The sequence below is a fragment of the Kogia breviceps genome, chromosome 7, assembly GCF_026419965.1.
Source record: "Kogia breviceps isolate mKogBre1 chromosome 7, mKogBre1 haplotype 1, whole genome shotgun sequence".
NCBI classification, from domain to species: domain Eukaryota; kingdom Metazoa; phylum Chordata; class Mammalia; order Artiodactyla; family Physeteridae; genus Kogia; species Kogia breviceps.
Window position 1 is genome coordinate 80,095,876 of NC_081316.1, and position 27,636 is coordinate 80,123,511.

Here is a 27,636-nt window from a genome sequence, read left to right on the forward strand (position 1 = left end):
GAAGAGTTTTCCTGGCAGTGCTTGTATCATTCCAAAGGTCATTTATGTGCTTCATCTCTCATCAGTAGACAGCCTGAATTGCTCAGGAGCTATTAATCAAAAGCCCCCACAAGGATAACAATTTCCAGAAAGCTACCTATATAGCTAAATTATGCTTCTTCTAAATTGACAAAAAACAGAGTTAACAAGCATCAGCCTGTCCATCCTACAACCAGGATTAGAATCCAGGTCTTCCTGAGACTTCCCTGGTGGTCCACTGATTAGGACTCCATGCTCCCAGTACAGGGGGTACAGGTTCGATCCCTGGTCAGAGAATTAGATCCCGCATGCCACAACTAAAAGATTCTGCATGCCTCAACTAAAGAGCCCACATGCCACAATGAAGATTACATAAGTGGCAACAAAGATCCCACATACCACAACTAAGACCCAGAGCAGCCAAATAAATAAATAAAATATTTTTTTTAAAATCCAGGTCTTCCTGTTTAAATCTAATGTTCTCCATCTATGTTACAGACGATCCCTTCCAGAACTGAAATTCCATAATCTTAGGTAAGAATTTTCTTTTTTAATTTATTTAATTTATTTATTTTTGGCTGCAGTGGGCCTTCGTTCCTGCACACGGGCTTTCTCTAGTTGCGGCAAGCAGGGGCTACTCTTCCTTGCGGTGTTCGGGCTTCTCACTATGGTGGCTTCTCTTGCTGAGCATGGGCTCTAGGCACACGGGCTTCAGTAGTTGTGGCACACAGGCTCAGTAGTTGTGGCACACAGGATTAACTGCTCCACAGCATGTGGGATCTTCCCGGACTAGGGCTCGAACCTGTGTCCCCTGCACTGGCAGGCAGATTCTTAACTACTATGCCACCAAGGAAGCCCCCTAGGTAAGAATTTAAACAAAAATAGAAACTGTCTCATTCCTACCAAAACTGGTCTTCTCTACAACCAGACCAGTGCTTTCAACCAAGGTGGTATGGAAAAGCACTGGCCTAGAGAGCAGAAGGTCCAGGTCTAAGTCCTGGCTCCACTATTTACTAAATAAAAAGAATAAGTAACTTTATAAATTTAGGCCTGAGGGAGGAGATATGGGGATATATGTATATGTAGAGCTGATTCACTTTATTATAAAGCAGAAACTAACACACCATTGTAAAGCAATTATACTCCAATAAAGATGTTAAAAATAATTTTTTAATAAAATAAATAAATTTAGGCCTAAGGTTCCTCATCCGAAAAACCAGGAATGCTGGTGGTCACTTATTTTTAACTCTTCTTAGCATCAAGACATACCCTAAGAGACTCAGGGGAGAGATTGCTTCCATTCTTAGTATCAAAGGAAGCTCTAGCCATAGACACAAGGCACTGTTTTGTTCCTTCTCTGTCAAGCCTCATACAATTAGACATGCTCTTTCACTCAATTCTGAAGCAAATGCTCTAGGAGAAAAAAAAAAGATAATCATGGTTTAGCAGTCTCACACATGAAGAAGATGTAAAGAGCTGAAGTTTTAATTTAATAAGTTCAACAAGAGTCAGCAGAGTGATATGACTGCTGAAGGTACCAGTATCTAATCAGACTGCATTAACAGACACACAGGGTCCAGAACTGAGAAGCAGATGGTCCTGCTAGGCTCTGTGCTGATCAAACCATACCTGGGGGTCTGCGTCCAACTGTAGGAGGCATGATCTAAGAAAGACGTTAACAAAAGTGTCCATATGCAGGAGACCAAGATGAAGAGAAGGCTGGAAAAAAATGTTTTCTTCAAAGAACTAGGGCTATTTAACCTGGAAGAGAAGACTTGGGAGAGAGTTCAACTGTACTTCGACCCAACCTTTGAATCATCTACGACTCAGCAGAGCCAAGACCAAGTGGGGAGCTTCAGAAGAAAGGGGCTGCCTCAAAAGGCCAGCAAGCTCCCTGTCTCTGGAGATGAAGCAGCCAAAGCTGTGAGATTCCTTTGGGGGATGGGGGAAGCTGGTAAGGAGAGGTGTAGGGATAGGATAGGATTCGGTAAGAATTCTAATGAGAACAACTCCAACTCTGTTCGGAGCATCTTCCCCCTTTCTCAGCACAGTGACTCCCTTCAGTCTTATTCAGTCTCTATACAGTCTCTATTCAGTGACTGTATGGAGAACCATTTCAGTAATTTGCTCTTTATTAAGCATTTTATACTCATGACCTTTAAAGGCTGAACTGCTACCCATCTTCTTCTCTCTTCTCTAAACCTTCTGGCAACTAGGATTGACAACCAAGCTGCCTATTACCTTCTGAAGACTTCCATGCCTTCCACAAGTCCTCTACGCTGATGAGCTTATCCTCACCATGGAAGGTGCTGTGTTTCACCGTTGGGTCGTGGTAATTGAGGTCTTCCCTCAGGAACTGCAAGGGAAAGCACACAAGTCACAAGAGATACCTGAGAGCCAGCCCACTAAGATCTTCCTCACAGGTCACCTAGCTACCCACAGCACATCCAACCTGCCGGATGTACAAGTGTATCACATCATCCATGTATCCTTCCATGTGAATATGTCCTACTTACTAACTAGACTGCCTTTTCTTCTTTGTTACATATTTCGCTTGAGAAAAAAATTAACGTGAATAAGAAATTCCTTCCTCATATTTTTTTAATTATGGAAAAGGAAGAATTAACAACTTTTGAGGACTCACTTACACACTAAGCAACATTCCAAGAGCTTATATTTTCTCATCTAATCTTCACAACTAATGAATTATCACATCTGTTTTACAAATGAGAACAGTAATAGTCTTTATTTATTTATTTATTTAGGCTGCGTTGGGTCTTCGCTGCTGCTCGCAGGCTTTTCTCTAGTTGTGTTGAGCAGGGGCTGCTCTTCGTTGCGGTGTGCAGGCTTCTCATTGCAGTGGCTTCCCTTGTTGCGGCACGGGCTCTAGGCATGCAGGCTTCAGTAGTTGCAGCACGCAGGCTCAGTAGTTGTGGCTCACGGGCTCTAGAGCAAGGCTCAGTAGTTGTGGCGCATGGGCTTAGTTGCTCTGCAGCATGTGGGATCTTCCCGGACCAGGGCTCAAAGCCATGTCCCCTGCATTGGCAGGCAGATTCTTAACCACTGCGCCACCAGGGAAGTCCAAGAACAGTAATAGTCTTAAAGAACACAGTTTGCCCCAAATTCTCAAAACATTAAGTTTAAAGAGATTAAATTACTTGCTGTGATGATTTTAAAATATGTCCACAATTCTCTGACAATCCTTCCATAAAAGTTGAATTCTTCTTCCCTTGAATATAGGCTGACATTAATGACTCATCTTCTAACAAACAGAATGTGGCAGCAATGATGTCAAATGACTTCCCAGGCTAGGTTAGAAAAGGCAATATAGATTCCACCTGGCTCACTCCCTTTGGGGACACATGCCTTGGGAGCTCTGAGCCACCACATAAGAAATCTGGCTACCCTGAAGCTGTCATTCTGGAGAGATCATGTGTAAAGACTGTTTAGAGCTAGCAATGTCTGAGCAGCCCAAGCTGTCTGAGTCTTCCAGCCCAGGAGTCAGACATGTGAGTGACTGAGACTTCAGGTGATTCTAGTCCCTAGATTTTGAGTTACTTCACCTGATGCCAAGTGGACACACAGGAGCTGTCCCTGATAAGCCAAGCCAAGATTGCAGAAACACGATAAAATAAATGTTTTTGTTGTTTGGAGCCACTAAGTTTGGGGGAAGTTTGTTATGCAGCATTAGATAACTGTAATATCTGCCCAAGGTTACAGCTGATAAGTGATAGAGTTAGTATTCCAACCCAAGGTATCTGACTTTATAGTCTAAACTTTTCCCCTGTACTGCATATGGTGTCCTTTAGTTATGTGGATTTTTAAAATTATTTATTTATTTATTTATGGCTGTGTTGGGTCTTCATTGCTGTGTGCAGGCTCTCTAGTTGTGGCGAGCGGGGGCCACTCTTCATCGCAGTGCGCGGGCCTCTCACTATCGTGGCCTCTCTTGTTGCAGAGCACAGGCTCCAGACGTGCAGGCTCAGTAGTTGTAGCTCACGGGCCTAGTTGCCCCGTGGCATGTGGGATCTTTCCAGACCAGGGCTCGAACCCGTGTCCCCTGCATCGGCAGGCGGATTCTCAACCACTGCGCCACCAGGGAAGCCCAGTTATGTGGATTTTTTTTCACACTATACTTTTACAAGAAAAAAGAAATCAAAGCTTTTAGAAATTTAACTGGTAATTAATTTCACAGATACTCATTCAGCCCAATCCTTAACCACATTAGTATGTATAAGATTGAACAGTGAGCACTGCTTTCCACAGAGGCTCAAACATCAAATAAATATGCAACTCCGATCAATACTCTCACAAGAACACATTTTAGTAGAATTTTCAGGAAATGTCTCTTATCCACCTTTCATTATCCCCAGGGTCCAAGAAAGGAAAGGGTCTGACCCAGAGTAATGTCAGTAAATGTTGTTGACTAAATGAACAGATGATTGACAGAATGGTCCCAGACTCCTTAAACCCATAATCGAGGGATGATTTTCTCCCCTGGGTTTTTCAGACATAAGACGTCTGGGCTTAAAGACTCAGGAGAGAAGTTTGAAAAGAGACCACACTGGATTACTCTCAACCTAGTCAGGGTATAGGCTGCTGAGCACAAGGAGCTTGACAGTGTCTACAACTATAATGTAGCACTGTCCAATACAACTTTCTGCAATAATGGAAAGGTTCAATATCTGTCCTGTCCAAACAACTGTCACTAGGCACAGGCAGCTATTGAGCACTCATAATGTGGCTGGTATGACTAAAGAACTGAAATTTTTTAAAAATTAATTTACATTTAAGTTAAATGGCCACATATGACTAATAGCTACATACTGGAATACAGCTCTAGTGCAGTCTACTACCTGGGGTATAGGTACGGCCTAGCTACATTCCCATGGAGGCTAGAATCCTGAAGCGAAGTCAAGACCTCCAGCGAGATGAGGACTGAAGAGCAGTGCCTAAGTTTAATAGTTCTCTGTGTCCTCCACCCACAACTAAACTCAGATTCCTTCTGACACGCGTGGGTTATGTTCTCCAGCTCCCCAGTGTCGCATCTGAAATTGGCGAGAGAATCTACTTTTTAATAAGAATTAGGTAAGTGACATGGTGAAGGGCCCAGAGCAAGGAGATTTTGTCAATTCTTAGAAAGGTAAACTGACTGAAGTATTTAACATGTTTGGATTTTTTAATAGTCAATCCTTTAGACCACCTAACATCCAATGTATTGTATGCTATAAATTGTGACTCTTAACATTTTTTTCCCAAATTGCTACCCAGTATCCCAACTCCATTTATTAAATTATCTGTCTTTCCATGGAAGCAACCTAAATGTCCATTGACAGATGAATGGATAAAGAACATGCGGTATATATACACAATGGAATATTACTCAGCCATAAAAAAATGAAATAATGCCATTTGCAGCAATGGATGGACCTAGAGATTATCATACTAAGCAAAGTAAGTCAGACAGAGAAAGACAAATATCATATGATATCACCTATATTTAGAATCTAAAAAACTGATACAAACAAACTTTATATCAATACATAAAAAACTGAATCACTTTGCTGTACACCAGAAACTAGCACAACATTGTAAATCAACTATACTTCAATTTAAATAAATAAATAAATGCCTTAGACCTTAAAAAAAATTATCTGTCTTTTATTCCCTTTTTGGAAACATGCTATTTAATAAGAAGCAATTATAAAGTAATAACAACTACATATAGTTGGGTATATTTCTAGCCTCTCCATTCTTTTGCACTAAACCATATTTTTGTGCTAGCACTTGACTATTTTATTATACTTTTAATTTTAATTTAATTTAATTTTATGCTTTAAAATTTTTTCTAATGTCTTGACCCCCTCTTTCCATGGCTCTTTTATTTCAGAACATTTCTTGTCAATCTGTTACTTATTTTTCAAAATGAATTTTAAAACAATTTTGTTAATTTTATTGAGAGTCTGATTACTCTCACTGGGGACCTAAGTGATGAGATCACTGGACCTTAAACACCAGACCCTAGGACATATCAGGGAAGACACAGTTATAAGCAGTCTGAGACAGTCAGTCTGGAGGCAGAAATTCTTTCATTCATTTATTCAACAAATATAAGATTTCTATGTTCCAGGAACTAGAAATGCAGTAAATAGTAAACAAAACAGACAAAAATCTTTGTCCTCATTGAGCTAACATCCAATTTGGGAGAGAGAGACAATAATTTGTATAAAGCAGGGAAGGTCAAGAGGGAAGGCCAAGAGTAGTGGTATTAGTGATTTATCATCTTCATTAGAGGTGTCAAGGAAAGTCTCATTAAGAGAGTGACTTTTAAGCAAATATCTGAAGGAGATGTTGGAGAAAGGCAAGCAGGATAACTGGAAGAGTATCCCAAGAACAGAAAATGGCAAAAGCAAAGGCCCTGAGCCAAGAATAAGTATGTTCAAGGAAAAGCAAGGAGGCCAGTGTGGCCAAAGAGAAACAAGTGAGGTGGTAACTAGTAGGAGATGAACTCAGGGAAGCAACAGGGGTCCAGATCATAAAGGCCTTTGTAGGTCATCATAAGGACTTTGACTTTTACTCTGAGATGGAAGCTGTTGGAGGAATTTGAAGAGATATGCAACACAATCACATTTACATTTTTAAAAGCATTTCTCTGAACGCTGTGTTGAGAAGCAGACTATAGGAGGACAAGGGCAGATGCGGGGAAACCAGGTGGCAATTGCAATAATCAAGATGTGAGCTAATAGTGGCTTGAAACAAAGTAGTAATGTGGATATAATGAGAAGTTGTCAGGTTTTGCATAAACTTTACAGAGATCAAATTTCTAATCTTTATAATTTTTTTAGTTTTGATTCATCAGGGGTCCTTTAAGGTATACCCTACTTTAGTCCTCCTAGGCTCTAACCCAGACCCTCTTAATCTAAGACTAGAGAAACACTTGTCATATGCAGGCTTTAGAAGCAGAAATGCCAAAATCTCCAAGGAAGAGGATTTTCTACCATTATCAGCTAACTCCAAGAAACCATGTGATGAGATATACCAGCTACTTTTAGGGAGCCAACAAGAAATAGACTGCTTTTTATAGCCAAGTCTCGTCATTGAGGTGTATGGAGAGCAGAGAAGCTCATGAGAAGTAAGTGCAAGGAGTATGTGCACAGGGGCTCACATCAGGCTCTGCTGGTGCCACAAAGCATGCAAAGAAAGAGTAAGGTCAGAAAACAAGGCCAAGTAATATTCCATTGTATACAGAAAAACAAATACCGTATGCTAACACATATATGTGGAATCTAAGAAAAAAGAAAAAAGAAGGTCATGAAGCACCTAGGTGTAAGACGGGAAGGGAGACGCAGACCTACTAGAGAATGGACTTGAGGATGTTGGGAGGGGGAAGGGTAGGCTGTGTGACAAAGTGAGAGAGTGGCATGGACATATATACACTACCAAACATAGAATAGATAGCTAGTGGGAAGCAGCCGCATAGCACAGGGAGATCAGCTTGGTGCTTTGTGACCACCTAGAGGGGTGGGATAGGGAGGGGTGGGAGGGAGGGAGACGCAAGAGGGAAGAGATATGGGAACATGTGTATATGTATAACCGATTCACTTTGTTAAAAAGCAGAAACGAACACACCATTGTAAAGCAATTATACTCCAATAAAGATTTTTTTAAAAAAAGAAAACAAGGCCAGCAAGAAGGTGGTGCCAAACGAGGAGTGTGGGCTGACAGAAGCTATACCTGAAGGAAGGGCCAGATGCTGGGTGGAACCTCTTTAGAGAACAAGGAAGTGCGGCTGCAACAATCAGGCTTTTTTTCTTTTTTTTTTTTTCTTTTTTAATGTCTTTATTGGAGTATAATTGCTTTACAATGGTGTGTTAGTTTCTGCTGCATAACAAAGTGAATCAGCTATACATATACATATATCCCCATATCTCCTCCCTCTTGCGTCTCCCTCCCACCCTCCCTATCCCACCCCTCTAGGTGGTCACAAAGCACCGAGCTGAGACTTTAAGGGGAGGAAAGGCGGTGTACTGTAAATATAAAGTGTTCAGAACCTTTAGAAACAGACCACTTCCTATGTGACTTTTGGGCAAGGTACTTAGCATCTCTGAGCCTGTATTCCCCTCAAAATGAGGGCTAATTATCCCTCTCATTTGAGTGTGATAAGGATTAAATGAGTCATGTTTGCACAAGTCATAAACTGCCTTTGCACGTCTTTTAATGGCCCACAGAGCATTTTAGAAATTGAAACTATATTTAAAAATAAAATTTCAGGGACTTCCCCGGTGGTCCAGTGGTTAAGACTCCACACTCCCAACGAAGGGGGCATGGGTTCAATCCCTCGTCAAGGAACTAGATCCCACATGCCGCAACTAAGAGCCTGCAAGCCACAACTAAAGAAGCCCACATGCCACAACTAAAAAGATCCTGCATGCCTCAGTGAAGATCCTGCGTGCCACAACTAAGACCCAGCACAGCCAAATAGATAAATATTTTTTTAAAAAAATCAAATTTCACCCCAAAAGTCCAGCTCTCTTTTAAAAAACAATTTAAAGGTCTAGGAACACTGAGCTCCAGTGACAACTCTGGAATTTTATTTGGGAGAGGCTTAAGGGCTACAATTTGATTGGAAGGGAGGGTGGTGGCTAAGGGACTTGTCATGAGGTTGTGTTTGCAAAGCAAGCACATTGTTTTTATGTAGATCGTTCAGTACAAATTAATTTTATAATGTAACATTTTATGAAGATGTTTTTGTTTACATTTTACTTAAAATTAAGAAAAAATTAATTGCCCGTATCAAACAGTATTATACATATGTCACAACTAGGGGCAGCTTAGAGGTGGGGCAGTTGGTCCTGAGGAAGATAACGAGGGTTTCTTTTTTTAAAAAATTATTTTTGGCTGCATTGAGTCTTCGTTGCCGTGCGCGGGTTTTCTCTAGTTGTGGCGAGCGGGGGTTACTCTGCGTTGCGGTGCGCGGGCTTCTCAGTGCAGTGGCTTCCCTTGTTGCGGAACACGGGCTCTAGGCACGTGGGCTTCAGCAGTTGCAGCATGCGGGCTCAGCAGTTGTGGCTCACAGGCTCTAGAGCGCAAGCTCAGTAGTTGTGGCACAGGGGCTTAGTTGCTCCGTGGCATGTGGGATCTTCCTGGACCAGGGCTTGAACCCGTGTCCCCTGCATTGGCAGGTGGATTCTTAACCACTGCACCACCAGGGAAGCCCAATGAGGGCTTCTTGATCAAAGATGATTATTCTGTGCTCCCACGGTCCCTGTGTATACCCTAATCAGTCTTGTTATGCGTCTATCTCCCCCCTACTGAACCATATACCCTCTGATAGATGGTCCCAGTTACCCAGCCATAAACATAGCATACAAGAAAGTCGTACAGAGCTAGAACTTTGATGTCCAATATACTTGAGGTAGGCATTATCACATATTGCTCTGAACACTGTCCCACATCCAGCTAATGGCTAATGTCTGATATAAGACAAAGTTTAAAAGCAACAAAAAGCAAAACCAAAACAAAACCAAAGAGGCAACTTTTGGCTCCCACAACAAGGATTTACTATTTCGGACTCAGAACAAGCAGCTCGTCTCTCAGGAAGGTCTAAGGAGGCTCCCTGAAAGTCCTGCCTTACCAGGGGGAATACAGCATTGGCTAGAGCTGCAGCTCAACAGTGCTCTGAAGAGCCAAGGGACCAGTTGTTACTAGGTATATTTAGTTCTATGAGCTCAGAAAAGTGATCTCCCTGGCAGTGGCACAAAGCATGCAACTCCATCCCAAGTGAAGCAGTAGTGAAGGGGTGTGGGTGAGAGCAGACAGGAGGGGAGACATCTCTCTAGAATTCCCAATAAAATAGGCCCAGCCAGCTTCATCAGGGAACAGAATTCACTGAGGTAAAGCTGGAAGAGGAGCAGCACACCTTTGGGTGCAGGAATCAGGCAGGTCTCCCGGGTTCTTCCCTGGAAGCAATTACTCCTCCTTGCCCTTTCCACCCTTGTTCCCCACTGCTCATGCTGCATGTCTCCCAAACCACACCACCATACCACCACTCCCACTTCCCCATACATACAATGTTTAGAACCCACAACACACATGCCCCAGGTCTGAGAAGCTTCCCAACTCTTGTTCACCACATGAACATCTAGCAAAGACCCAAATTTTAGCTACAACAGCTCTGAATGTCATTGGTACAGAATGCTGGGACATGGACATCTCAGGGGTGAAAAATCTGTCCTCAGTGAGACCAGAAGCTATTGCTCAAGGTCAGGGAGAGGACAGTCATTTCTCACTCACCTTTGTACATCTAGTCTCACTTCTGCCAGTCCATCTACCTACCACACTAGTCACCAGAATGACCTTTGTAAAGTATAAATCTAACTATACCAACGTACCTACTTAAAATCTCATGACTCCCCATTACCAATAGGATAAAGCCCTAGCCTCTTGGCCTTACATTCAAGGCCTTTTACAATCTGGCCCATAGACTAACTTTCCAGTCAGCTTCCTGGCCATTCTCCCTCCCTATCAGACATCTACACTCCAGGCCAGTGGTCAGGAAACTACAGCCATGGGCCAAATCCAGCTTGCTGCTTGTTTTTGTAAATAAAGTTTTATTGGAATTCAGCCACATTCATTCATTTATGCACTGTCTATAGCTGCTTTCATGCTTCAAAGGCAGACTTGAGTCGTTGTGACAGAGACTGTGTGGCCAGCAAAGCCTAAAATATTGACTATCTGACACTTTATAGAAAAAGTTTGCCTACATTTGCTCTAGATACATCAAGCCACTTCAGGCTCCTTGAACAAACTAAACCATGCTCTTTTTCCTTTACACAAGGTGCTCCATTTAAAATGTTTCTCCTTCTCTTTATCTGCCGAAGAAGAAGTCACTGCCTCTGTGAAGTTTTCCAGACCTCTCCCAAGCAAATTTATTGCCCTATGCTATTTGTTCTCTTAGTCCTCAAGGTATATATCTATGACAGTATTTATCCCATTATACCATAATTACTAAATAGTAATTATGGTATAATTATTACCCCCTTTTTACTCCCCCTAAGCAACTCAAATATAGAAACTGTTTTATTTGTCACTTATCTCTTTATCTGGCATCTTGCAAAATTTCTGGAACACCTAAATAAATAATTAATTTAGCTCTGTAGGCCAATCTCCAAGCATAGAGCCTGGCACAGAGCAAGGTATGTGGTTATTAAATAACTGAATGAGTAGCTCTCACTTGAGCTTGCCCTAGAACACCCAGAAGAATGCTTAGCTTACAGTAGGTAGTCAATGCATATTATGTCTACTCTACAGAAGAAAGAAAAAGGTCCCCACATTGCCAGCCAATCTAAAACAAAGATATCCAGCTAGGGGCCAGAGGGTTACACTGGCTTGGGTTCAGTGTAACATGATGGTTTAGAGCTTGATTCTAGAGCCAGGCTGCCTGGGTTTGAATCTTGGTTCTACCACTCACTTTCATTGTATTAGTCACATCATTTGTAAAATGGACATAATAGTACAAACTTCATAATACTCTTATATTGAGGGTATTATAAATGGATTAATTCACATAAAGAACTTAGAATAGTACTTGGCACAAAATAAGCTCTCCTATGTATGAACTGAGCTCTCCTAAATATTAACACATTTGATATACTATAAGAGGAATATAAAGACTCTAAGAGTATGCAATCCTGGAGCTCACTATTACAGTGATGCTGATCTCTCATATGTAAAGGAGACACACAGAAGAGGTAGAAGACAGATATTTCCTAAGTGCTTGCTACATGAAGACCATGTGCCAAGCGATCAGCAATAGACAAGGCACTGTAATCTACTGACCTCTAAGGCCCTTTCCATTCTACTCTATGATTCTTACACTGAAAGCTTTAACTCCATTTAAAACAGAAATTTCACAACCTTGGCTAGACCCTTCCTGCCTTCTTTGCCACATCAACTGTCACTTCCTCCCAACCCCAATGATAATGAAATACTTGAAGTTCTCTGAAAGTACCAGGCTCTTGACCAGTCTCATGTCTTTGCACATACTGTTCCCTTAGCTAAAACACTCTCCTTCTCCCATCATCTCTTCAGACCAAAACGACATATCAGCAACTCTGTACATGGGTAAAACTAACTTAGGTCTTCCTCTTCCGTGACTCCATCACAGTATCCACTTATCCTATTGCAGTATCCTCATCTGTTTACATGGCTATTTCCACAACTAGAGGAATTTCTTCTAAGGCAGCAACTTCACCTTTCCTTTTACTCCTATATATCTAGTACCCAGCACACATGCAGGTACAGAGAATCTCTCTGCGGTCAATGATAAAGCTTAGTCTTTGTCATGGAATCATCTTTGATGTCCTCAGGCCATGACACTGGCCACATGACACAGATCAAATCCTAGAGGCAGCATCTGAAGTTGCAACTTGCTAGGTACCTGGCCAGAATGGCAAAGACTAAGAAATTTTGACATCTCCAGTCTTGCAAACTATCGGGACCAAAGTATCCAAGCTAGCCAAGGACGACTGCTGGGGGAATCTTATGAAAGGGGGATAGAAATGGATCACTAATTTTAAAATATTTCCCCAAACAGAAAGGATTATCTTCTTGGGGTCAATACTGCTACATTTACATAGGAGGAATACACAGCACTGGACAGAATGTGTTATGGGTAAAAAAGTTTTTAAAAACTGATGAGTTAGAGGGGACTTCTGGCTTGACAGTGTGAGAAGCTCCATAGACCCACTCTCTAGTGAAAGTGGCAAAAGTTATTTTTTAAAAGCAATCATTCATTATGTGACATATAACAGAAAGTTAAAGATCCTTAATATAAGAGCACCTAGAAACCAAACAAAAGATGAACAAAAGATATAAAAATGTTTTTATAAAGAAGAAATATAAACAAACATGTATAAACTTTCAACTTCATAAGCAGTCAAAAATTAAAATGAATAGCATTTTCCCATCCCTTGAAAACGCAGCTATGAAAGGACTGGTAATAACTAGTGCTGGAGATAATGAGCACTCTGTCATTGTTGGAGAAAGTATAAATCCATGTAGCTTTTCAGGTGAACAATTTGGCAGTGTATATCAATACTTAAAAGGTGTCTAGGGCTTCCCTGGTGGTGCAGTGGTTGAGAGTCCGCCTGTCAATGCAGGAGACACGGGTTCGTGCCCCAGTCTGGGAAGATCCCACATGCCGCGGAGCAGATGGGCCTGTGAGCCATGGCCGCCGAGCCTGCACGTCTGGAGCCTGTGCCCCGCAACGGGAGAGGCCACAGCAGTGAGAGGCCCGCGTACCACACACACACACACACACACACACACACACACACAAAAAAGGTGTCTAGCCTCTGATTTAACAGCTCTGACTGTAGGCATCCAACCTGAAGAAATCGTCCTGCAAGTAGCATTTTTTGAAATAACAAAAAATTTGAAACAACATGATTGTACATAAATGAAGAAATTGTTGAAGTAATACATACCAACTCCTACCAGGCAATACTCTGCAGCAGATAGAAAGAGCTCTATAGTGTGGACATGAAAATATTTCTAAGGCATAGTGATATGAAAAACAAGTTGCACAATAATACTGAATCACACACTCCTGTTTATGTTTATATGGTTATGGATCTGTTTACATATATATGGCATGTGTGTGTCTGTGCATGCCTAGAAAAAAATCTGTAATAATGCATATCAAAATGTTTCAGCTTCCCTGGTGGCACAGTGGTTGAGAGTCCACCTGCAGATGCAGGGGAAGTGGGTTCGTGCCCCGGTCCGGGAAGATCCCACATGCCGCGGAGCGGCTGGGCCCGTGAGCCATGGCCGCTGAGCCTGTGCGTCGGGAGCCTGTGCTCCGCAGCGGGAGAGACCACAACAGTGAGAGGCCCGTGTACCGCAAAAAAAAAAAAAAGATGTTGATGGTTTCCTCTGCCCAAGGCACTAGGATTGGGAGAGGAGGAATGAAAGGGGGCTTTACGTAATTTCCTTCATTTACTTCTAGGTTCTTTGGTTTTTTTTAATAAGCATGTTTTTATGGATGACAAGTACTTTTCATTATCACAGAAAACTTGGAAAATGCAAATATATAACCTCTGATACCGTTAAAAAAAAAAAAAAGCCATCATTCAAAGTCTCTAAAAATTGTCCTAGGGCATATGGCAACTGTAGAAACATTTGCTCAGGAAGATCTACTAAAACTCAGTAAGAACAGTGAGAGTCTGTAGTATTTTAATTAACACTTGCTCCCTCTCTCTCTCCCCACTTCCAAATCAGTAAGAAGAAACTCCATTCCAGACTGGTGCAGCAGAGAACACAGGGCTCCCTTGTCCCCAAGTTCCCAGTTGGAAGGCTACGTCTCCTCCTTCTTCTAGTTACCTGTTGCTAAAGCTAAGTTCTAGGTGAATCCAGCAAAGAAGTGGGTCTCCCTACTTCCACCCAGCCCCCACTCATGGGGCAGGGACTTCACCTTGGATGCAGAGCCACCGAGCATACTGGGGACCTGAATGCCATTTCCCTAGCTTATAAGACAGCAATTATACTCTGGGAGAGGCAAGTCAAGAAGGCACGAGGCTACTGCCATCCCTCCACCAAGTGCTCAACTCCTAAAATGGGGGTGTCACTCAAAGAGAAGAACGTCATCGTCCCCACCTCCAACGCCAGAACCATAGCTCGGAGTTCTTGCCTGGTAGGAGAAGCAGGCTTTAGAGAGTTTTGAACCTCTCCCCAAAGGAAATTATTTTATTTGCAACAGAATGTGAAGAAGTTTAAGACTAAGGGCTCTCTGAAAAACAGTGAAAGTTCTGGTGAAAGGCAATTGGGAGGAGAGGGGTGGATTTATTGGAGCTATAGGCTAAACTGTAGGCTAAAGAATTTGCTGAGGAGAACTGGGAACAGAGACAGCTGGGAGGAGCCCTCCTCTTGTAAGAACAAATCTCAAACATTGATCTCACCAACTATCCTTTCAAAGGAGCCCTAATATGAGTGGATCACTCTGTGGAGAAAATTTATGCCCCAGGGCATTGTTGAAAACAATAGAGTAATCAGATGGCAACTAACAGAGCTTAACAGCTGAGTGGGGCCAGGAAAAGACAGAGTCAAAGACAGCCCTGCCAAAACCACTGTCATCCAAAGGTGACTGTGGGCATATCCAAAGCTGCACCCTCTGAGAAGCAACATCAGAGGCTTCACACTGTCAGGAGGTGGTGGGAACAGACCACTGAAATAATCTTTCCAGTCACCAAACAAACAAACAAGTAAATAATAACAAGCCCCAGAGGGGTTGGACCAGTAGCCAGAATTGCTCCAGTATATGATCAAAAACATCCAGTTTCTAAAAAAACATATATTGTTTCACGTATATATATATATATGGCATGTGAATTAACAGGAAAGTATGAGCCATACACCAGAAAAAAAGCAGGCAACAGAAACTGTCTGTGAGAGCTACTGAATTTCAAATTTAACAGAAAAAGGCTCCAAAGTAGCCATTATAAATATGTTCAAAGACTAAAGGAAACCATGATTAAAGAAGTAAAGGAATGTGTGATGACAATGTCACATCAAATAAAGAATATCAATAGATATAAATTACAAAAAAGAACCAAAGGTATGTTGTGGAGCTGAAAAATACAGTAACTAAGAGAGGAGCTCAACAGCAGCTCTGAACCAGCAAAAGACAGAATTAGCAAACTTGAAGATAGGCTGAAGGAGATTACACCATCCAAAAAAATGAGAGAAAAAAAGAATGAGAAAAAATGAACAGTTTCAGAGAAATGTGGAACACCATTTTGCTCAAATGCATAATGGAAGGATCAAAAGGCGAGGATGGGGAGTTCCTTGGTGGCCCAGTGGGCAGGATTCCGGGCTTTCACTGCTGTGGCCCAGATTCAATCCCTGGTCGGGGAACTGAGATCCCACAAGTCACGTGGCATGGCCAAAAAAAAATTTTAAATAAAAATAAATAAAAGGAGAGGATGAAGAGAAAGGAGCAGAAAAAATATATATAGAAAGAAATGTCTGAGAATTTCCCAAGTTTATTGAAAAGCATTAACCTACCCATCCAGAAAGTTCAAAAAACTTCAAAGAGGATAGGATAAATGCAAAGAGAACCACAAACAGACATACACAGAAAAAGCTAAAAGCCAAAGGCAAGGAGAAAATCTTAAAAGCAGCAAAAGAAAAATAATTCATTACACATAAAGGAAGCCAAATAAAAATAACAGCCTACTTCTCATCAAAAACAATGGATGCGGGACTTCCCTGGTAGTGCAATGGTTAAGAATCTGCCTGCCAATGCAGGGAACACAGGTTCCAGCTCTGGTCCGAGAAGATCTCACATGCCATGGAGCAACTAAGCCCGTGTGCCACAACTACTGAGCCTGCGCTCTAGAGCCCATGCTCTGCAATGAGAAGCCACCTCAATGAGAGGCTCGAGCACCACAATGAAGAGTAACCCCCGCTCGCCACAACTAGAGAAAGCACTAGTGTAGCAACGATGACCCAGCACAGCCAAAAATTAATTTTAAAAAAAAGTGAAGGCAAAATAAACACTGAAAAAATTCATTGCTAGCTGACACACCTGATATTGATACAAAGCACTAAAGGACATTCTTAAGGTTAGTAAGGGACCCCAGATAGTAATTTGAATCCATATAAAAAAATAAATCTGTTCCTTTTTAAATAAATTCATTCATTCACTTAACAATATTTATAGAGTACCAACACTGAGCACTATTCTAGGTACCAGGGATTTAGCAGTGAACAAAACAGATCCCTTGCCCTTATGGATTAAATGATAGAATACAGAAGGTGATTAAGTCCTTAAAAATAAAAAACAAGCCAAAAACAAACAAACAAAAAAAGAAGTGATGTGTAATGAGGATGTAGGTGCCAGAAATGCAGTAGGCTTGCAGATTTCTTTATTACATAGGGTAGCCTGGGAAAGGTCTCATTGATAAGGAGAAGTATGAGAAAAGACAAAATATTTGGAAACATGAGGGATTATCAAAGTGGATATCTGGGGGAAGAATATTCCAGACAGAGGTAAGAGCTAGAACAAAGGACCTAAGACAGGAAAAACAAGGAGTGTTTGAGAAACAGGATGGAGTGTGGCTGAAGTGAAAGACCAAAGGAGATAGATGAAGAGGAGGAGATCCTAATGATAAGTGGGAGCCAGGTCACATAGGACCTTACTGACTCTTTTTTTTTTTTTGGCTGTGTTGGGTCTTCATGCTATGCGCGGGCTTTCTCTAGTTGCGGCGAGCCAGGGCTACTCTAAGTTGAGATGTACGGGCTTCTCATTGCAGTGGCTTCTCTTGCTGCGGAGCATGGGCTCTAGGTGCGTGGGCTTCAGTAGTTGCAGCATGTGGGCTCAGTAGTTGTGGCTCATGGGCTCTAGAGCACAGGCTCAGTAGCTGTGGCTCACAGGCTTAGCTGCTCCGCAGCACGTGGAATCTTCCCGGACCAGCGATCGAACCTGTGTCCCCTGCATTGGCAGGCAGATTCTCAACCACTGCACCACTAGGGAAGCCCTGGACCTTGCTGACTCTTGTGTTAACTTTGGCTTTCACACTAAATGAGAAACGGAGCTAAAACAGGGTTTTGAGCAGAGGAGTGAAATGATCTGGTTTACATTTTTTAAAGCTCTCTGGTTGCTACACTGAGAATAGACTGTAGACATGGTGATCTGTTACGAGGCTGTTGAGTCTCAGTACCTGCAGTAGAGTAGGGGTGAGAAATGATTAAATTTTGGACATATATTGAAGGTAGAACCCACTGGATTTACCAATGGATATGGGCCATGAGAGGAATTATGGATGATTCAGACTATTTTTTGGTCCAGGCAATGGAAATAATGGAGTTGCCTTCAACTCAGATGACAAAGGCTGTGGGAAAAGAAGGTTTTGGATGAAGTGACATTTAGAACCCAGTTTGGGTCATGGTAAGTTTCAGATCCCTTTCAAATTCTTAGAAGGGGACTTTGGGAGTTTGGGATGGACATGTATACACTGCTGTACTTAAAATAGATAACCAACAAGGACCTACTGTATAGCACAGGGAACGCTGCTCAATATTATACAACAACCTAAATGGGAAAAGAATTTGAAAAAGAATAGATACATGTATATGTATAACTGAATCACTTTGCTGTACACCTGAAACTAACACAACATTGTTAATCAACTATGCTCCAATATAAAATAATTTTTTTAAAATTTCTCAAAACAAGATATACAAATGATCAATAGGCACATGAAAAGATGTTTGGCAAAATTAATCACCAGGGAAATGCAAATCAAAACCATAATGAGATATTATTTCACATCCACTAGGATAGCTATAATTTTAAAACTCAGATAATAACAAGTGTTAGCATATGGAGAAATTAGAACCCGTGCTCTGCTGACATGAATGTAAAATGGTTCAGCCACTTTGGAAAATAGTCTGGCAGTTCCTCAAAGGGTAAACATAGTCACAATATGACCCAGCAATTCCACTCCTAAGTATATGCCCAAGAGATAAAAACATCTGTCCACTGGGAATCCCCTGATGGTCCAGTGGTTAGGACTCCAAGCTTTCACTGCTGTGGCTCAAGTTCAATCCCTGGTTGGGAAACTAAGATCCCACAAACCATGCAGTGTGGTCAAAATAATAATAATAAAATTTTTTAATTCTTTAAATAAATAAAATAAAATAAAAAATCTATCCACAAAAACCTGTACCATAGGGCTTCCCTGGTGGTGCAGTGGTTGAGAGTCCTCCTGCCAATGCAGGGGACACAGGTTTGTGCCCCGGTCCGGGAGGATCCCACATGCCACAGAGCGGCTGGGCCCGTGAGCCATGGCTGCTGAGCCTGCGCATCCAGAACCTGTGCTCTGCAACAGGAAATGCCACAACAGTGAGAGGCCCGTGTACCACACACACAAAAAAAAAACCTGTACCATAGCAGCGTTATTCATAACAGCCAAAAGGTAGAAAGAACCCAAATATTCATCAACTGACGGGTGAATAAGCACAATGTAGTGTGTCCATACACACTACATATTACTCAGCCATAAAAAGGAATGAAGTTCTGATACATGCTACAACATGGATGAACCCGGAAAACATTATATTAAGTGAAATAAGCCTGTCACAAAGAACCACATATTATATGATTCCAATATGAAATGTCTAGAATAAGCAAATGTTTAGAGACAGAAAGTAGATTAGGGCTAGGGGGAATAGGAGGACAGGGGGACAATAGCTAATGTGTACTGGTTTTCCCTCTGAGGTAACAAAAATGTTCTAAAACGGACTCCAGTGATGGTTGCACATATCTGTGAATATAGTAATAACCATTAAATTGTACATTTTTTTAAACATCTTTATTGGAGTAAAATTGCTTTACAATGGTGTGCTACTTTCTGCTTTATAACAAAGTGGATCAGTTATACATATACATATGTTCCCATATCTCTTCCCTCTTGTGTCTCCCTCCCTCCCACCCTCCCTATCCCACCCCTCTAGGTGGTCACAAAGCATCAAGCTGATCTCCCTGTGCTGTATGGCTGCTTCCCACTAGCTATCTATTTTACTTTTGGTAGTGTATATATGTCCATGCCACTCTCTCACTTTGTCACAGCTTACCCTTCCCACTCCCCATATCCTCAAGTCCATTCTCTAGTAGTTCTGTGTCTTTATTCCTGTCTTACCCCTAGGTTCTTCATGACATTTTTTTTCTTAGATTCCATATATATGTGTTAGCATACGGTATTTGTCTTTCTCTTTCTGACTTACTTCACTCTGTATGACAGACTCTAGGTCCATCCACCTCACTACAAATAACTCAATTTCATTTCTTTTTATGGCTGAGTAATATTCCACTGTATATATGTGCCACATCTTCTTTATCCATTCATCATCTGATGATGGACACTTAGGTTGCTTCCATCTCTTGGCTATTGTAAATAGAGCTGCAATGAATATTGTGGTACAGGACTCTTCTTGAATTATGGTTTTCTCAGGGTATATGCCCAGTAGTGGGATTGCTGGGTTATATGGTAGTTCTATTTGTAGTTTTTTAAGGAACTTCCATACTGTTCTCCATAGTGGCTGTACCAATTCACATTCTCACCAGCAGTGCAAGAGGGTTCCCTTTTCTCCACACCCTCTCCAGCATTTATTGTTTCTAGAGTTTTTGATGATGGCCAGTCTGCCCAGTGTGAGATGATATCTCATTGTATTTTTGATTTGCAGTTCTCTAATGATTAATGATGTTGAGCATTCTTTCATGTGTTTGTTGGCAATCCGTATATCTTCTTTGGAGAAACGTCAGTTTAGGTCTTCTGCCCATTATTGGATTGGGTTGTTTGTTTTTTTGGTTATTGAGCTGCATGAGCTGCTTGTAAATTTTGGAGATTAATCCTTTGTCAGTTGCTTCATTTTCTAATATTTTCTCCCATTTTGAGGGTTGACTTTTGGTCTTGTTTATGGTTTCCTTTGCTGTGCAAAAACTTTCTGAGTTTCATTAGGTCCCATTTGTTTATTTTTATTTTTATTTCCATTTCTCTAGGAGGTGGGTCAAAAAGGATCTTGATGTGATTTATGTCATAGAGTGTTATGCCTATGTTTTCCTCGAAGAATTTGATAGTTTCTGGCCTTACATTTAGGCCCTTAATCCATTTTGAGCTTATTTTTGTGTATGGTGTTAGGGAGTGTTCTAATCTCATACTTTTACATGTACCTGTCCAGTTTTCCCAGCACCACTTATTGAAAAGGTTGTCCTTTCTCCACTGTACATTCCTGCCTCCTTTATCAAAGATAAGGTGACCATATGTGCATGGGTTTATCTCTGGGCTTTCTATCCTGTTTCATTGATATATATTTCTGTTTTTGTGCCAGTACCACCCTGTCTTGATGACTGTAGCTTTGTACTATAGTCTGAAGTCAGGGAGCCTGATTCCTCCATCTCCATTTTTCATTCTCAAGATTGCTTTGGCTATTCGGGGTCTTTTGTGTTTCCATACAAATTGTGAGATATTTTGTTCTAGTTCTGTAAAAAATGCCAGTGGTAGTTTGATAGGGATCGCATTGAATCTGTAGATTGCTTTGGGTAGTAGAGTCATTTTCACAATGTTGATTCTTCGATTCCAAGAACATGGTATACCTCTCCATCTATTTGTATCATCTTTTATTTCTTTCATCAGTGTCATATAATTTTCTGCATACAGGTCTTTTGTCTCCTTAGGTAAGTTTATTCTTAGATATTTTATTCTTTTTGTTGCTATGGTAAATGGGAGTGTTTTCTTAATTACACTTACAGATTTTTCATCATTACTGTATAAGAATGCCAGAGATTTCTGTGCATTAATTTTGTATCCTGCTACTTTACCAAATTCATTGATTAGCTCTAGTAGTTTTCTGGTAGCATCCTTAGGATTCTCTATGTATAGTATCATGTCATCTGCAAACAGTGACAGCTTTACTTCTTCTTTTCCGATTTGGATTCCTTTTATTTCCTTTTCTTCTATGATTGCTGTGGCTAAAACTTCCAAAATTATGTTGAATAAGAGTGGTGAGAGTGGGCAACCTTGTCTTGTTCCTGATCTTAGAGGAAATGGTTTCAGTTTTTCACCATTGAGAATGATGCTGGCTGTGGGTTTGTCATATATGGCCTTTATTATGTTGAGGAAAGTTCCCTCTATGCCTACTTTCTGCAGGGTTTTTATCATAAATCGGTGTTGAATTTTGTCAAAAGCTTTCTCTGCATCTATTGAGATGATCATATGGTTTTTCTCCTTCAATTTGTTAATACGGTGTTATCACGTTGATTGATTTGCATATATTGAAGAATCTTTGCATTCCTGGAATAAACCCCACTTGACCATGGTGTATGATCCTTTTAATGTGCTGTTGGATTCTGTTTGCTAGTATTTTGCTGAGGATTTTTGCATTTATGTTCATCAGTGATATTAGCCTGTAGTTTTCTTTCTTTGTGACATCTTTGTCTGGTTTTGGTGTCAGGGTGATGGTGGCCTCGTAGAATGAGTTTGGGAGTGTTCCTGCCTCTGCTATCATTTGGAAGAGTTTGAGAAGGATAGGTGTTAGCTCTTCGCTAAATGTTTGATAGAATTCGCCTGTGAAGCCATCTGGTCCTGGGCTTTTGTTTGTTGGAAGATTTTAAATCACAGTTTCAATTTCAGTGCTTGTGATTGGTCTGTCCATATTTTCTATTTCTTCCTGATTCAGTCTTGGCAGGTTGTGCATTTCTAAAAATTTGTCCATTTCTTCCAGGTTGTCCATTTTATTGGCATAGAGTTGCTTGCAGTAATCTCTCATGATCTTTTGTATTTCTGCAGTGTCAGTTGTTACATCTCCTTTTTCATTTCTAATTCTATTGATGAGTCTTCTCCCTTTTTTTCTTGATGAGTCTGGCTAATGGTTTATCAATTTTGTTTAACTTCTCAAAGAACCAGCTTTTAATTTTATTGATCTTTGCTATCGTTTCCTCATTTCTTTTTCATTTATTTCTGATCTGATCTTTATGATTTCTTTCCTTCTGCTAACTTTGGGGGGTTTTTGTTCTTCTTTCTCTAATTGCTTTAGGTGCAAGGTTAGGTTGTTTATTCGAGATGTTTCCTGTTTCTTAAGGTAGGATTGTGTTGCTATAAACTTCCCTCTTAGAACTGCTTTTGCTGTATCCCATAGGTTTTGGGTCGTCGTGTCTCCATTGTCATTTGTTTCTAGGTACTTTTTGATTTCCTCTTTGATTTCTTCAGTGATCACTTCGTTATTAAGTAGTGTATTGTTTAGCCTCCATGTGTTTGTATTTTTTACAGATCTTTTCTTGTAATTGATATCTACTGTCATAGAGTTGTGGTCGGAAAAGATACTTGATATGATTTCAATTTTCTTAAATTTACCAAGGCTTGATTTGTGACCCAAGATATGATCTATCCTGGAGAATGTTCCATGGGCACTTGAGAAAAATGTGTATTCTGTTGTTTTTGGATGGAATGTCCTATAAATATCAAATAAATCCATCTTGTTTAATGTATCATTTAAAGCTTGTGTTTCCTTATTTATTTTCATTTTGGATGATCTGTCCATTGGTGACAGTGGGGTGTTAAAGTCCTCTACTATGAATGTGTTACTGTCGATTTCCCCTTTTATGGCTGTTAGTATTTGCCTTATGTATTGAGGTGCTCCTATGATGGGTGCATAAATATTTACAATTGTTATATCTTCTTCTTGGATCAATCCCTTGATCATTATGTAGTGTCCTTCTTTGTTTCTTGTAATAGTCTTTACTTTAAAGTCTATTTTGTCTGATACGAGAATTGCTACGCCAGCTTTCTTCTGATTTCCATTTGCATGGAATGTCTTTTTCCATCCCCTCACTTTCAGTCTGTATGTGTCCCTAGGTCTGAAGTGGGTCTCTTGTAGACAGCATATATATGGGTCTTGTTTTTGTATCCATTCAGCCAGTCTGTGTCTTTTGGTGGGAGCATTTAATCCATTTACATTTAAGGTAATTATCGATATGTATATTCCTATTCCCATTTTCTTAATTGTTTGGGGTTTGTTATTGTAGGTCTTTTCCTTCTCTTGTGTTTGTTGCCTAGAGAAGTTCCTTTAGCATTTGTTGTAAAGCTGGTTTGGTGGTGCTGAACTCTCTAAGGTTTTGCTTGTCTGTAAAGGTTTTAATTTCTCCATCAAATCTGAATGAGATCCTTGCTGGGTAGAGTAATCTTGGTTGTAGGTTTTTTTCCTTCATCACTTTAAATATGTCCTGCCACTCCCTTCTGGCTTGTAGAGTTTCTGCTGAAAAATCAGATGTTAACCTTATGGGGATTCCCTTGTGTGTTATTTTTCCCTTGCTGCTTTTAATATGTTTTCTTTGTATTTAATTTTTGATAGTTTGATTAATATGTGTCTTGGTGTGTTTATCCTGTATGGGACTCTCTGTGCTTCTTGGACTTGACTGACTATTTCCTTTCCCATATTAGGGAAGTTTTCAACTATAATCTCTTCAAATATTTTCTCAGTCCCTTTCTTTTTCTCTTCTTCTCCTGGGACCCCTATAATTCGAATGTTGGTGCGTTTAATGTTGTCCCAGAGGTCTCTGAGACTGTCCTCAGTTCTTTTCATTCTTTTTTCTTTATTCTGCTCTGCTGTAGTTATTTCCACTATTTTATCTTCCAGGTCACTTATCCGTTCTTCTGTCTCAGTTATTCTGCTATTGATCTCTTCTAGAGTATTTTTAATTTCATTTATTGTGTTGTTCATCGTTGCTTGTTTCTTCTTTAGTTCTTCTAGGTCCTTGTTAAATGTTTCTTGCATTTTGTCTATTCTATTTCCAAGATTTTGGATCATCTTTACTATCATTATTCTGAATTCTTTTTCAGGTAGACTGCCTATTTCCTCTTCCTTTGTTAGGTCTGGTGGGTTTTAATCTTGCTCCTTCATCTGCTGTGTGCTTTTTTGTCTTCTCATTTTGCTTATCTTACTGTGTTTGGGGTCTCCTTTTTGCAGGCTGCCGGTTCGTAGTTCCCGTTGTTCTTGGTGTCTGCCCCCATTGGCTAAGGTTGGTTCAGTGGGTTGTGTAGACTTCCTGGTTGAGGGGACTAGTGCCTGTGTTCTGGTGGATGAGGCTGGATCTTGTTTTTCTGGCAGGTCCACGTCTGGTGGTGTGTTTTGGGGTGTCTGTGGCCTTATTATGATTTCAGGCAGCCTCTCTGCTAATGGGTGGGGTTGTGTTCCTGTCTTGCTAGTTGTTTGGCATAGGGTGTCCAGCACTGTAGCTTGCTGGTCATTGAGTGAAGCTGGGTGTTGGTGTTGAGATGGAGCTCTCTGGGAGATTTTCACCATTTGACATTACATGGAGCTGGGAGGTCTCTTGTGGACCAGTGTCCTGAAGTTGGCTCTCCCACCTCAGAGGCATAGCACTGATGCCTGGCTGGAGCACCAAGAGCCTTTCATCCACACGGCTCAGAATAAAAGGAAGAAAAAGTAGAAAGACAGACAGAAAGAAAGAGGATAAAATAAAGTAAAATAAAGTAAGATAAAATAAAATAGTTATTAATATAAAAAATAATTAAGAAAATAAATTTTTTAAGTAAAAAAAAAAAAAACAGACGGACAAAACCCTAGGACAAATGGTGAAAGCAAAGCTATACAAACAAAATCTCACACAGAAGCATACACATACACTATCACAAAAAAAGGAAAAGGGGAAAAAATAATATATCTTGCTCTCAAAGTCCACCTCCTCAATTTGGATGATTCGGTGTCTATTCAGGTATTCCACCGACGCAGCGTACATCAAGCTGATTGTGGAGCTTTAATCCTGTGCTTTTGAGGCTGCGGGGAGAAATTTCCCTCTCTCTTCTTTGTTCGAACATCTCCCAGTGTTCAGCTTTGGATCTGGCCCCGCCTCTGCATGTAGGTCGCCGGAGGGCGTCTGCTCTTCCTCAGACAGGACGGGGTTAAAGGAGCAGCTGGGGCTTCCCTGGTGCCGCAGTGGTTTGGAGTCTGCCTGCCGATGCAGGAGACATGGGTTCATGCTTCGGTCCGGGAAGATCCCGCATGCCGTGGAGCGGCTAGGCCCGTGAGCCATGGCTGCTGGGCCCCCTGGCTCACTCAGGCCGGGGGGAGGGAGGGGTATGGATGCAGGGCTAGCCTGCGGCGCCAGATGCCAGCATGACATTGCACCAGCCTGAGGCGCACCGTGCGTTCTCCCGGGGAAGTTGTCCCTGGATCACAGGACCCTGGCAGTGGCGGGCTGCGCAGGTTCCCAGGAGGGGAGGTGTGGATAGTGACCTGTGCTTGCACACAGGCTTCTTGGTGGCTGCAGTAGCAGCCTTAGTGTCTCATGCCCGTCTCTGGGGTCCGCACTGATAGCCGCGGCTCGCGCCCATCTCTGGAGCTCCTTTAAGCAGTGCTCTTAATCCCCTCTCCTCGCGCACCACGAGACAAAGGGGGAAGAAAAAGTCTCTTGCCTCTTCGGCGGGTCCAGACTTTTTTCCAGACTCCCTCCTCTTCTAGCTGTGGTGCACTAACCCCTTCAGGCTGTGTTCACGCAGCCAACCCCAGTCCTCTCCCTGCGATCCGACCGAAGCCCGAGCCTTAGCACCCAGCCCCCGCCCGCCCCGGCGGGTGAGCATACAAGCCTCTCGGGCTGGTGAGTGCCAGTCGGCACCGATCCTCTGTGCGGGAATCTCTCCGCTTTGCCCTCCGCACCCCTGTTGCTGCGCTCTCCTTCGCGGCTCCGAAGCTTCGCGGCTCCGAAGCTTCCCCACTCCGCCACTCGCAGTCTCCGTCCGCGAAGGGTCTTTCTCCCACTGGTGCAGGTCCCTATTCTTTTGTCTCTGTTTATTCTTTTTTCTTTTGCCCTACGCAGGTACATGGGGAGTTTCTTGCCTTTTGGGAGGTCTGAGGTCTTCTGCCAGCGTTCAGTGGGTGTTCTGTAGGAATTGTTCCACGTGTAGATGTATTTCTGATGTATCTGTGGGGAGGAAGGGGATCTCCGCATCTTACTCTTCCGCCATCTTCTTATACTATGTTCTGTACATTTTAAATGGGTACATTATATGCTATGTGAATTATATCCCAATAAAGTTATTTTTAAAAACTGGTGGGTTCGACCAGGGCCAGGCAAACTTTTCCTGTAAAGGGCCAGACAGTAAATATTTTAGACTTGGTGAGCCATACAGTCTATTACAACTACTCGACTCAACTCTGTTCTTCTGTGAAAGTAGCCATGGACAAGATGTTGATGAATAAGAGTGGCTCTGTGCCAATGAATCTTTACTTATGGACACTGAAATTTGAATTTCATACAGATTTAACATGTCACAAAATTCTTTGGATTCTTCTCCCAGCTATTTAAAAATGTAAAAGCTATTCTTGGGAGATTGGAATTGACAATATATACACTAATATGTATAAAATAGATAACTAATAAGAACCTGCTGTATAAAAAAATAAATAAAATAAAATACAAAAATTCAAAAAAATTTAAAAAGATATTCTTAGTTTGTGGACTCTATAAAAAACAGTAAGGGGGTCATATTCTGCTGACCCTGGACTAAATGCACCTAATCCTCCCTCCATTATGGCTTCAAGTACTAAGGAAATCTCTCTGCCTTACAATCCCCATGAACAAGAGTCAGTTTTGATTCCCCTTTCAGTTTTTCCCCCACACTCACTACCATTCCTATGCATGGCTTTCCAACACCCTGGGAAATACAAACCCAGCCAAGCACTCAACAGCAGGAAAACCTACTGGACTCCATTTCCGAAACAGAACATCAACTTGTTAAGAGTTGAGGGCTCACCATGTGTTTATTATAAATGCCACTCACCTTTGGGCACTGAGTGGATAGAGGAAAAGGCTTGGGAACAGAGAATATAAGAGAGTAAGGCAAACTCATGTCTCCTCTTTAAGAACATTCTGGCTCCTAATCAACTCTAAGAGGGAGAATTTAGGCTTATGTGTCAATGAGCAATATTTAAAAAAAGAAAAATCCTTAAGAACAAAATCTCGGGCTTCCCTGGTGGCGCAGTGGTTGAGAGTCTGCCTGCCAATGCAGGGTTGGAGCCCTGGTCTGGGAAGATCCCACATGCCGT

At 41.5% G+C, this 27,636-nt stretch overlaps 1 protein-coding gene across 6 annotated transcripts in view; it reads right to left on the reverse strand.

The window, feature by feature from the left end:
* Positions 1–27,636, reverse strand: part of STIM1 (stromal interaction molecule 1) — a 220,023-nt gene that overhangs the window by 52,802 nt on the left and 139,585 nt on the right. For all 6 annotated transcript variants that reach the window (XR_010841427.1, XM_059068733.2, XM_067038772.1 and 3 more), the window contains exon 3: positions 2,260–2,374. Coding sequence is in view for 5 of the 6 variants with exons in the window: in XM_059068733.2 (XP_058924716.1) it covers positions 2,260–2,374 (115 nt within the window). In the remaining variant the exon portion in view is untranslated. The remainder of the gene's footprint in view (positions 1–2,259; positions 2,375–27,636) is intronic.